The 11,755-nt window shown below is 45.3% G+C and overlaps 1 protein-coding gene across 3 annotated transcripts; it reads right to left on the reverse strand.

Annotated features, from left to right (window-relative positions):
- Nucleotides 1-518: 518 nt before the first annotated feature.
- On the reverse strand, nt 519-8,780 carry RIT1 (Ras like without CAAX 1). Of its 3 annotated transcripts, none has more exons than XM_019662709.1 (6): nt 8,731-8,780; nt 8,124-8,271; nt 7,896-7,952; nt 4,979-5,052; nt 4,561-4,752; nt 519-3,150 (listed from the first exon to the last, which is right to left on the reverse strand). In XM_019662709.1, exons 2-6 carry the CDS (start codon nt 8,227-8,229, stop codon nt 2,920-2,922), a joined length of 660 nt encoding a protein of 219 aa, XP_019518254.1. In that variant the 5' UTR covers nt 8,230-8,271; nt 8,731-8,780; the 3' UTR covers nt 519-2,919. The 3 variants fall into 3 exon arrangements, with proteins under 3 accessions (XP_019518254.1, XP_019518255.1, XP_019518253.1); XM_019662710.1 differs by lacking the exon at nt 8,731-8,780 and adding an exon at nt 8,711-8,727; XM_019662708.1 differs by lacking the exon at nt 8,731-8,780 and adding an exon at nt 8,656-8,724.
- Between the last annotated feature and the right edge of the window lie 2,975 nt (nt 8,781-11,755).

An 11,755-nucleotide genomic window follows, 5' to 3' on the forward strand; every position in this document is an offset into this window, starting at 1 on the left:
GCAATGACCGCCAATTTCCTCCCTCGCTCTCACACTTAGTTTACATGATTGAAATGACTTTAACTCCCTGAACCAGGTGGCAAAGCTGCCATCGTCTTCATGTGTGTTTTCTGTCTCCCCACCCAGGGCACACTCTCTCCAAATGAAGGGGCATTCCGTGCCATGCTCCTTACCTAGCATGTGATACTGCTGTTTCGGAACATGGCGGGCACTTCCATTTTTTTTAATCAATACTCTCCAGAATATAAAATCTCACGGTATTTAATGTTTTTCTTTCTTTTTTGTTTTTTTCTTAAACTTTATTTTTTTTTAGCTGAGACATCCTGCCACCTGTTGGCAGCTCAGCTCGGGCTGGGAATTGAACCAGCGACCCTGTTGCTCAGAGCTCGCACTCTTGAGTGAGCTCTTAACCAACTGAGCCACTCGGCCGGCCCTCAATGTTTTTCTTAAAATGACCCTCTGCAATGATTGCGAACATTTCTACCCGCACATCGTTAAGTAAAGGAAAAGCCCAAAAAGTGGTTTACAAGTTTTATATTGCATAATACAAACTGTCTTCATATACGGGACGTGAGTGAAAACCATGTCCTCCCCACACATCACAGTAGACCAGCGCTTGCTAATATCAAGAAGGTAAAACAAAGGTAGATCCCTTTCTGAACCGAAACAGCTGATTCTAGACACTTGCTTCTCAATGTGGTAACTTACCCATCTGACATGGACTGAGTAGTTCCAGTGCTTTTCAACTCGGCCCTGAATTTTTCTCCCCAAAGTTCCAGGCAGTAATTGACTTCAATGCCCTCGAATTGGATAAAACTGACTATTTAGAGCTTGTCAATTACGTTCACTGTGTGATCACTAAGAAGAGAACCCTGACTCACACCTATTGTATCCCTCAGACTGTTTAGCACCCTGAAGAGAAGCCTCAATCCTAACTGATGAGTTAATTCATCCAACAATCAAACACATGACAGTGATAGTCTTAAAAATGCTGATTTGTTATTGTTCTATGTACAATACAAATTCCCTCCTAACACACGTTCCTTTCTGGCAATGTTCTCTGCTACCTGGACTATCTCAAATGATTACACAGCTGTCAAGTTCTTGCTGATGAAAATAGCAGGTCATCAGTAATGAGAGCTAAGGCATTCCACTGAGAAGACTTGAAGCTAGTTTAAACGTGGTGAAATACTGTTAAAACAGAATTGCACTGTATTTCTTTTCCACCTTCATGCTTCTTCAAAGTGCTACAGTTCCTGTAAGATTTCTGTCCTGCACAGATTCAAATTTCAGGTCTTTCACTTTTGGATGGCTTGAGTACTGTAAAAATGACTAATTTGTAGCAAAAGCATTTCTTTTAAAAGAAACCAGCAGTTAGCTAAAAAAGTTACAACCAGTGCTTTTCTTTAAACCTAGAACATACACCACTGACTATAAGGAAGGACCCAATGGCCCTGTTCTGCCCGTAACAAAAAACAGAGAACACTAAGCTGAGCTGTGCGCTTTCTAAGCAGAATCACAGTCACGTTCTCAAGAGTCTAAAGTGCACACAGCACCGCTCAGGGGCATTGAATGCTCGGTCTACGTGACATTACTCTGAGCACTTTTGCACTGAACCTCCACACAGGACTCAAGTATCAAAATCATCCTGATTCTAAGGGAGAACTCACCACCGATACTAAAGCTATTTCCTCCCAGGACGACCGTCTGTCAGTTCTGCACAGGCTGCAGAAGCCTGTCTTCTCTCAGGGCTCAGACAACCCCGAGGGGAACTCAGCAGGGTCCTCATAAAGAAATCTTCAATGAGGAACTCACCGCATGGGGGTTTTAAAGCTTCACAACGGGCTCATTAAACAGAAACACCACAGGCTTTCTTAGAGCATTGAGGCAGGTGACCGCCAGTGCCAGCAATGCAATTTTACTCAGATTCCTGATGTCTCTTTTGCCTGGAAAACGCCATCAGTCTGACGAAGGGCCTAAAAACAGATGGCCAGGCCCAGCTCTTCTGGAGAGCGCGGGAGGGCTAAGAGAAAGCACTAGAAGCTATGAATGTAAGTGCACCTCGGGGAAAACAAGCTTGTACAGGCAATGGCTGCCCCAAGCAGGGATACAGATGAAGCAAAAGATTAGCAATCCAGGAACGGTTCCCAAAGTGTTAGCCTCTGAAGGTAAAGAAGGCAAAAACCTGAAAGAAAGTAAAAGAACATCCCAGGAGGAGCCTTCATTGCAAGTTATCTGCTCCTGTTTGTTCTCACCCATCCCAGTACATTTCTTACAAAGGCCAGGTCATGCTAGGAACGCAGTCCTGACTCTGCCTCTCTCTAGCCCAACTCCTGTCAACTATGGCCTGATTGCCCCAATCTCGTCACTCCATGATCTGTAAAGAATCAGTCCCACAGTTATCTGCTGGTCGTCAGCACCGATCTATTTAGCACCGGTTTCCCTGTATGGTTTTTGATCTGTCTCCAGGAAGCACAGCGTGCAGAGAAGACGGAGGTCCTTCTCGGGGACAGTCCCAGGAAACTGAAGTTGAATGACAGTGTGGGGGAGGCGGGGCCATGCATTCCTCTTGTGAGCTGTCAGACATGCACGGTGCACGCGGCCCCCTGGGGGCCGACAACGTACATTAATTCATTCATTACCATCAGCAACAGAACCCAACACGTGGGTAGATCAAATTCTAATGTGACAATTCAAAAGCAGACAGTGCTCCATCCACTGTGTTAATAAATCAGAATGAGCTAAGAGACAATATTTCAAATACCACATCATTGAAAACTCCTAGTAGGCATGTCCCCTTCATCAGGTACTTTAAAAATAACAGTCATAACAGGAGAAGGAGCAGGGACCAGGCTCACGGACGCACGTGCTGGACCCCTCTGACCAAGCACTGCAGTTCACAGGTGACGCCTCACCACCTCAGGTGACTGAATCTTTCTTCTTCCGGAATGGTGACTTCAGCCTCTTCCATACACTGGTTTTGGGTTTCGATTTTTTCTCCATGGCCAGCACCGCCTCCTTTTCTTTCCTGCGTATCTCGCGGACCAGGGCATGAAACACGTCGTCAATATAATAGCGGTACGCGGCAGACGTCTCGAAAAAGGGACAGCTGAATTCCCGGGCCAGAGCCAGCCCTTCCTCCTTGGTGACCTTTACAAACGGAATGATGAGAAAATTTGTAATGGCACCGGGGAAACCATTACACTGATCCACAGAGGGGAAGAGGCCACCTGGACAGGAGGAGGGCACCCCAAAATGCTCAGGGGTGCCTGGAGGGTTGGGGGGCAGGGCTGCACAAGTTCTAAATTCCTTCTGCCTTTGGATTAAGGAATCCACTTCTACTCTGTTTTGAAGACAGCGCTTTGGGACAGGGAACAGTTATGAATATCAACCTTCTTCATACTTTTCATTTTAAGAAAGTAAAACACAAGGCAAAGAGATACATACGTAGTTAAAAAACTACGACCCTGAAAACTCGAAGGAACCCAAAATCAATATATCCAATCATGGATATACCATAATTTCTCCCACTTTTGAACATTTAGCCTTTTCCTAAGTTTTCGCTACCATAAAGCACCTGGCAGTGATCATTTTATATCTAAATCGCTGGGGAGATTTTTCGAATGGGGATTCACTGAGAAGCATTATGAATTTAACTACTATCAAACTACTTCCGAGAAGTCTACACCGTTCACTTCCACCAGTCGTCATGAATGTGCCCTGCCCCCTGCCCAGTCCCCCCAGAAACTCAGCACCAAGCAGCAACACCCTAGCCATTGTCTAGGTACCACTTGAGGGTATCACTTATTGAAAATCCTCTACGAAAAATCCTCTCTCACTCTTTTATAATTTCTCGTATTCTCCCCTCCCAGGGCTCATAACCCTCACCCTCAGGAAGTATATCTGGAAGTCTAATTTAAGTTTCTCCTGATGCAACATCCACAGATTTGTTTCTGGGGTTTTAGGGACTGACCATTTCACGATCCTTCATTTAATGCACGTCCTACCTGTCCTCTGATTACTATCCTGTGGATTTTGTCCTGCAAACGGATTCCTAAAATCCAGATTTTATACAAAATAGCAAACTAGTATATAGAGGAAGTCTTCTGGGTTAAGGTGTAGCTAATTTTGAATTTTTATTTTAAGACAGAGGACTCTAAACGGAAACAAAAATGACTAAACCCGGGGCGGCCAGTTAGCTCAGTTGGTTAGAGCGCAGTGCTCATAACACCAAGGTTGCCGCTGGTTCAATCCCCACATGGGCCACTGAGCTGCGCCCTCCACAACTAGATTGAAACAACTACTTGACTTGGAGCTGATGGGTCCTGAAAAAACACACTGTTCCCCAATTTAAAAAAAAAAAAAAGGGGGGGGCCGGCTGAGTGGCTCAGTTGGTTAAGAGCTCGCTCAAGAGTTTGAGCTCTGAGCAACAGCGATTCGAGTCCAGCCCGAGCTGAGCAGCCGCTGAGCTGCCAACAGGTAGCAGGATGGCTCAGCTAAAAAAAAAAAAAAAGACTAAACCCACAAGATGACAGATGGCATTTTCATCTCTGTCCTCACCTGTCTCAGCTGCTTTAGATCAGACTTGTTTCCCACAAGAACCACAGGTGTGTCATCGGTACGACGAACGCGATAAATAAGCTGCTTAAACTCCCGGACTTCATGGAAACTCCGACGGTCAGTGATGGAGTAACAGATGATAAACCCTTCTCCTGCCCTCATGTACTGATCCCGCATGGCTGTAAACTCTGCCTAGAGGGAGACAAGCGTCATCAGTGTTCCGATGCATCTCAGAACGACGTACACATTAGCTCTTTATTTCAGGTTAAAAAAAGAGAGGCGCTGATTACCTGCTATCCTGAGTCAGGGTGCATGAAAAATTAAAAGACATGAACTAGTGATCTTCTCTGCACGAGCCCTCCCCTCCCCTTTACCACAGTGAGAAGACCCTGACTCATAGCATTTGGGGGTTGGATACCTGTCCAGCTGTATCCAAAATGTCCAGGTTGGCAGGCTCATCATCAATACGGATTCGGATTTTATAAGCATCTTCTACAGGAAGGAAGAAAAGTGTACTGTAAACCCACAAGCGATGAATATGTGACCTTACTTCAAAATCCGTCTAACGGACAATCAGATTACGCCACAGTTCCTTAAGGGCCCACCTTTTCTCAAGAAAAATGCTAAATCTATTGAGATACATAAATTGGGTCTTTACCTAAGGTTATATAAGCGATGATGTAAGTTTTATTCATAGCTTAAGTTGATAAGACTTCAACCACAATCCTAAGCTACAAAAAGATTCTGAAGGACTGTCTTATTGTTCTTTTTAAATATTATGCAAGGAAAGTAACTTTACCATTTATTAAACAGTAATTAGATGCCAGGCATTATACTAAGTAATTTATATACATTAACTCATTCAATAGTCACAATAATCCAGTGAGGGAAGTATTATTATCTTCATTTTACAGATAAGGAAAATTAAACCCTGAAACATTAAAAGTCTTCCCCACAGTTAACTGAATGACCAGAATTAAATTGCATAGTTAATGATATAGCCAGAATGGCAACATAGGCCTCCTTGACTCAAAAGTCTTCTGTGCTTAACCTTATTCTATAGTTCCTCCTCATTTTAATACTACACAAAAGAGAAAAATCATAACTTACTTTCCAATTATCTAAATAATCCATATCATTTCTCTTTTATGAAAGCAAATTTCTTCATGCATATTATTATAGTAACCTTGGAAAACAGAGGAAAGTAAAAACAAAGAGGAAAAAACCCACTCGATCGTTCCATCATTCAAACAATTGCTGCTTACATCCTGATGTATTTTCTTTTAAAATTTTGTTCTTGAACCCTTGCATCTGACTCTTCTTCAAAAGTGAAGAGCCCACTAAATCAATGTTTATCTTACTACAGGTCACTTGTCCAGTAGGATTAGGGAGTTGTGAATCAATTTAATGGGTTGGGACCAGCATTAAAATAAACAAGCAGAAACCTAAAATGAAAGAGAAAATACCAGAGTACACCACACACAGTGAGGTAAGTCTAGTTTTGTGGTGTCTTAATTACATATACATATGTGCATATGTGTATGTGTATGTACACACACATACTTGTACGTGTACTGGTTACAATGTAAACGATTTCCTCTTGGAGTTAGCAGCCAAAGTTTGAAACAAAATGCACTAAATTATAAGCTCAGTGAGAACAGACACCCTATCTTTTTGCTCAGGGCTCTACCCCGCCAGGGCCTACCACAGTGCTTGGGACATAATAGGAACTCAAGAGAAGTCAGTATTTGCTGGTGAGTCAGTTAATATTGTCAAGAGAGTAAGTGATGGGGGAAAAAAGTCTGATTGATTAAAAAAAGTAACTATTGGGCTGGCCGAGTGGCGCGTTAGTTAAGAACTGGCTTGGGACGCCAGAAGGCCCCGGTTCGGATCCCACATATGAGGGCCAGTGACACTGCCCTCTACAGTTAAGATGCTGAACAACAGCTCAACCTGGAGCTAGGCTGCCATGAGTTGCCAGTGACGGCGTAGGCTGCAGTGGAGCTGCAGTGGGCTCCTGTACGCTACTGTGAGCGGCTGGCAGCTGGCGTGAGCTGCCAAGAGCCACCGTGAGCGGCCGTCCAGTGACCGGCGACCCATCTGCCTCACCTGGGAAGAGCGCAATGATAATACCAACATGGGCCAGAGAAGCTATGTCCTCTATAACTAGACTGAAGAACAAAAGGACACCAACTTGTCTGTTCCCCTTCCGATTCCCTAATAAAAAAATTTTTTTAAATCTTAAAAAAAAAAAAGAAAAAGAAAGTAACTCTTTCGGAGGACTTTAAAGAAAGGAAAAGTTGCTTTTGGAGTTCTAAGTAAAATGTCCTAAACCCTAACTTTGTTTTTTTCTTAGAATTCCCAGTGTTTGAGTCCCTGAACAACATTCTAAATTTAATCTTGTAAACGAGGAAGCAAGAACTGTTTCTATTTCTCCCATCCACCGCGGTCTCAGATAAAACCACCACAATGCAAAGCTGGGTTAGCACAGAACACTCACTGGCTTTGGGGGAAACAGCAGCAGAGGCCTGGCCCAATGGAAACCCTTCCTAGAGACCCAGGACCACATCCTGAAAATACTAGTAATATGGCCGCGCTTCTGTGCCCTCCCCTTTCCCCACCCCTTTTCTCCCGGAATATCACCCTTTTTAATCAAACCCACTTCCTTATGGTTTAGGAATGACAGCAATGTTCTTAGCCTTTGTAGAGAAAAGCAATTTTTTTTAAAAAGGCAAAATAAAGTCACTTGTTACCCTAACTGCATCTCATCAACCACAGAGCATTGAGGAGTTTAAAAGACTCGAAGGAGGACCTTACTACAATATTTAATGAACTTGAGCTTTAAGGCTCTGAATGAAGAGCTGGAGGGGGCGAGCCAGGCTCTGCAGGCCTGGGTTCTAAGAGTTCAGCAGGCTGGCTCTACTCGTTTTTCTGCTTCCTTTTGTGGAAGTTCAAACCAGCTGACTCATAGTTACAGAGTCAGTCTCAAGTCAGACCCTTAGACAAGTGACAGGTTTCTGTTAAGTGGCCTTTAAACTTTTCTTTTAATCTAACAATACAGTATACCCGCCATAAAAATAACAAGGAAAGTGTCCCATGAATGGTAAATAAAAGACAGATTAAAGAGGGCCTATGTTTATGTCTATAGAGAGTTAAGTGAGGAAAAAAGAAATATTCACTTGCTTCCCCATCCTGCTATGAGTCTCTTGTTAGATAAATCTGAATTAGACACCAAAAAAGGCTCCAAGGAGAAAGTTACAAACGGTTTGAAAATGGACACCAAGGAAGACCCTTTTGGGGGTTCGTGTGGAATCCTAAGCGCTAATAGGACTTACCGATGGTGGGGTCGTGGTCCTCTGGGAACCGGTGGCTGATGAACTGCATGGTCATAGCTTCAAAACAAGAAATGAAAGTTAACGTCCACACAAGGGCGACCCAGGGCAAGAACGTGAAGTTATCAACACTGCACGAGAGCCAGTCTCCCGTTTGGTTTGAGTGGCGGTCACCGGCTTTAAGGAATGTTCATCCTCACTTCTTGTAAAGCGGAAGGGATTGTCACCTACCACTCTTCCCTACGCCGCCGGCCCCCAGCATCACCAGCTTGTATTCCCGAGAGAACCCCGGGGGGCTGCTACAGCAGCTGCCAGCTGGGCGGCTTCCAGGCTCCATTGTCTTCTCGGAGACCCCCGCGCGGCCCCGAGAAAAAGGCACCTAGGGAGAGAGAAGAACACATCGGACCCAGGCTGGTGACACGGGGCGACAGTCCCGGAGCCGGCGCCCCAGCATGCCCGACCCTGGCCTGGCACTCCAGCTCCCGGCTGGGGGGTTCCGGGGCCCGAGGACACCGGGGCGGCTCGGTCCTGTGACACATCACACGTTTCCCAAAATAAAAACAGAGACAAAGGAACCCGGAATTTCTTTTCCGGCTGGGGCACCGCCACAGGACGGAGGAGGAGCCGAGTGCGAAAGTTGAGGTTTGGGGACCGAAGGCACAGGGCCGCTCGGGCCGCGGGGGTCCCCGCGCCCCCGCCCCCCAGCTGCGCCCCGCCACCGCGCCCCCGCCCCTCCGCCTCGAGGAGCCCCCGCTGCTCGTACTCGGGACGGGGAGGCCACGCCGGGCCCGATCACCCCGCGTCCCCCCTCCACTCACAGCGACGATCCAGCACTGACCTGTGACCCCTCCCGCGACCGGGAAAGATGGCGCCACCGGCGGGAGGGGCGGGGCGCCCCCATGACGCAGGGACGGGCCCCGCCCCCTCCGGGGAGGGACATGTCCCCTCCAGGTCCTCAAACCCAGCTCGGGGACTTACCACTAAAGGCACTTTTCCTTCGGTGGAGCACCGCGCGCGCGCACACACACAAACGTGCTGAACAATCACCTACACAAGTCAAAACGGGGGTGTGACAAGGGGCACAGAGGGCGCCTCTAACGTAACTGACTCAGGGCGGTTTGCTGCTTGGGATAAACTAATTTGGCTAAACGTAATGAGGAAAGGGGACCCGCCAGCCACCAAATCCTCCCAACAGGATGGAGAGCAAGTTTCCCGCTTAATAGCAGAGAAAGTAAATATCCTTACAGGACCAGCTACAATGAACTCGGGCGCTTGGGAAGAGTGGGCCAGGTCTCCAAGGCCACACGTCCCCAAGTCTAGTTCTGTATTTTAAACATATGTAAACGAAAGATACTACAAAATCTGCTTTGTTGTAAACAAATACCCTCCAACAGGAAATTTAAGTTTTCAGATGGCCTTGAATATAGAAATAAATGGAGGCATGATCACTATATTCCTCTATTTAGAGAGCACACACAGGTACTAGAAGGAACTTGACACGGAAATCTTTCTGTTGCAACGTCTGCCAAACCTCTTTCCTTTTTGAGACTGTTTTCCCACAAATAATTTGCATTTCCTTCAAAAATAGGTTTCATTCACTCAGTCCTTTTAACGGTGTTCCATAAAAATGGAAAACATCCTTTACACTTTCATCTGGACTTCTAAAGGGTTTACTTTGGAAAGTCATAAAACTCATGAAACCGTAGGCAAACTTTGGGTCCATGTATGTATTTTCCTGATGGGGTTAGAATTTTGTTGTGTAATTCCAACTATGAGTAAACAAGTTTATCAATTTTAGTGCATGGATGGGTTGTGGAAGAGAGAACAAAAAAACCACAAGCAGGGCCGGCCGAGTGGCGCGATGGTTAAGAACTCGCTTGGGATGCCAGAGGACCCCAGTTCGGATCCCACATATGAGGGCCAGTGACACTGCCCTCCACAGCTAAGATGCTGAACAACAGCTCAACCTGGAGCTGAGCTGCCGTGAGTCGCCGGCGACGGCGTGGGCTGCAGCCCCTGTGGCAGTGGGTTGCCATGGGCTACCGTATGTAGCCAGCAGCCAGCGTGAGCGGCCAGCAGCCGCAGTGAGCGGCCGTCCAGAAGCCGGCGACTGATCTGCCTCACCCAGGAAGAGCGCAATGATGGTGCCAACTTGGGCCAGTGAAGCAACGTCCTCCACAACTAGATTGAAGAACAAAACGACAGCAACTTGTCTGTTCCCCTTCCCCCAATTCCCCAGCACTGCTTCCATCCCCCCAATTCCCCAATAAAATAAAATAAAAATCTTTAAAAAAAAAAAAAAAAACAGAAGCAGAATATTTATACATTTATTTATAATGAAATTATGGTCTAAATATTTACAACATATAGGAAACCAGGGGATAAGTTTATACAAAGCCAGCCTGCAAAGTATTCAAATGTGCAAAAATGACAGTTCAGTATCTCAAACTACTCCTGGTTCAGCAGACTAGCTCCTTCACTTTCACACATCAATATATTTGATACAAAAAAGTTCTTTTGGCAAAACCGGAAATGCCAAGAAAAAGGATGAAGGGCAATCTCAGTCACTAAGTCCCCATCCTATTGCGAGCAGTCAAATCTCTCCATTTTCGCTGCAACCAGTTCTGAGGGAGACAGACCGCTGTGTTTCACTTCTGTGATGAGCTCCGACCAGCTTCTGACCATCAAGTAGTTTTCTCTGACCCAGTTGGGCAATAAACACAGCCATGGCTACGAGACAAGTGTGTGCCTAAAGGTGCCAGCTTTGGACCATTCCAATAAAAAGACACGATGAAAAAAATAACTTCGTTTTCCTACCCAGGATCCAGCGAACTCCGACAATTCGAAATTAGTAAAACAGAATTTCCAAAGCAGAAGGAATCCAAAAATGGAAACGGGACTAAGGAATTCATAGACTTAGTACCGAAAGGAAAGGATGGCCTTAAAATCATTTCCCCACTAATAAATAGTAAGGCTTCATGTGTAACCAGTTATTATCAAAATTGACCAAACAGTAATAAAATACAAATAAAATTTTCTTTACGACGGAATAGGGAATATGCGTTAGGAAAAGGCCGGACCAGGTCAAATGTATACTGGAATGACCCTGTTGGGATGTTTTGCTAAACAAGCACATTTCACCGTTAAAAAAAAAATCTTCTGAGACAAATCTGTGATCCTAAGTAAATTTTAACAGATGCTATGCCACTGCAGAAAAAGGGATGTTTTAAAAAGAATGCAACCCCTTGCAGAAAGGGGACACTGTGTCTCTAGTTCCGCGACAGTCCACGATGGTTCCCAGTGCAGGCCCCAGTCTTGATAAATCAAATGCATGCATTATTGCTAACGAAGAGTCACCAAGGGTCAAAATTCTGTTCCGCTGTTTCCTATGGGGCCATCCAGAACGGCATCTGTTGTTTAGCTCGTGGCTGCGACGAAGGGTACTGATACCCCAAACTCCAGCCCTGTGGAAAGCTACTTGCATTTTTATGACCCCCGTGTTCTTCCTCCTCGTCAGATGAGTCTGCCGCATAAGCCACCAAACCAAATCCCTTCTCTGTCGTTTTCATCTTCTTCACTGGATAATCTAGAATAGAGAAAAACAACCCCAACCCCATTCCCACCAAGAAAAAAAAAAAAGATAATACCATAAATTCGTTAATAAAAAAAAGATGTTAATTTTAAGTGGTTAGTTGGACACCATTTGGAGGTCACAGGGTCAGTGGTCACCCAAAAACGTTGAAGATCACACGAAAAACAGCATCAGCACCAGCAAATGTGGGTCCACCAGAACCATGTAAGAAAACAGAGAAAGAAAAAAGAAACACAAAAAAAAAAAAAAAAAAAAAAAAAAAAAAAAAAAA

Source organism: Hipposideros armiger, unplaced genomic scaffold (genome assembly GCF_001890085.2).
Source record: "Hipposideros armiger isolate ML-2016 unplaced genomic scaffold, ASM189008v1 scaffold_378, whole genome shotgun sequence".
Taxonomy (NCBI): domain Eukaryota; kingdom Metazoa; phylum Chordata; class Mammalia; order Chiroptera; family Hipposideridae; genus Hipposideros; species Hipposideros armiger.

Bases quoted from the DNA above. Each gene is read 5' to 3' on its own strand.
- RIT1 (XM_019662709.1), bottom strand. From the start codon at position 8,229: ATGGAGCCTGGAAGCCGCCCAGCTGGCAGCTGCTGTAGCAGCCCCCCG. The intron at 5,053-7,895 runs GTAAGTCCTATT...TCCTTCCTGTAG, and splicing joins GGACCACGACCCCACCATCG to AAGATGCTTATAAAATCCGA. The intron at 4,753-4,978 runs GTATCCAACCCC...GTCTCCCTCTAG, and splicing joins TTTTGGATACAGCTGGACAG to GCAGAGTTTACAGCCATGCG.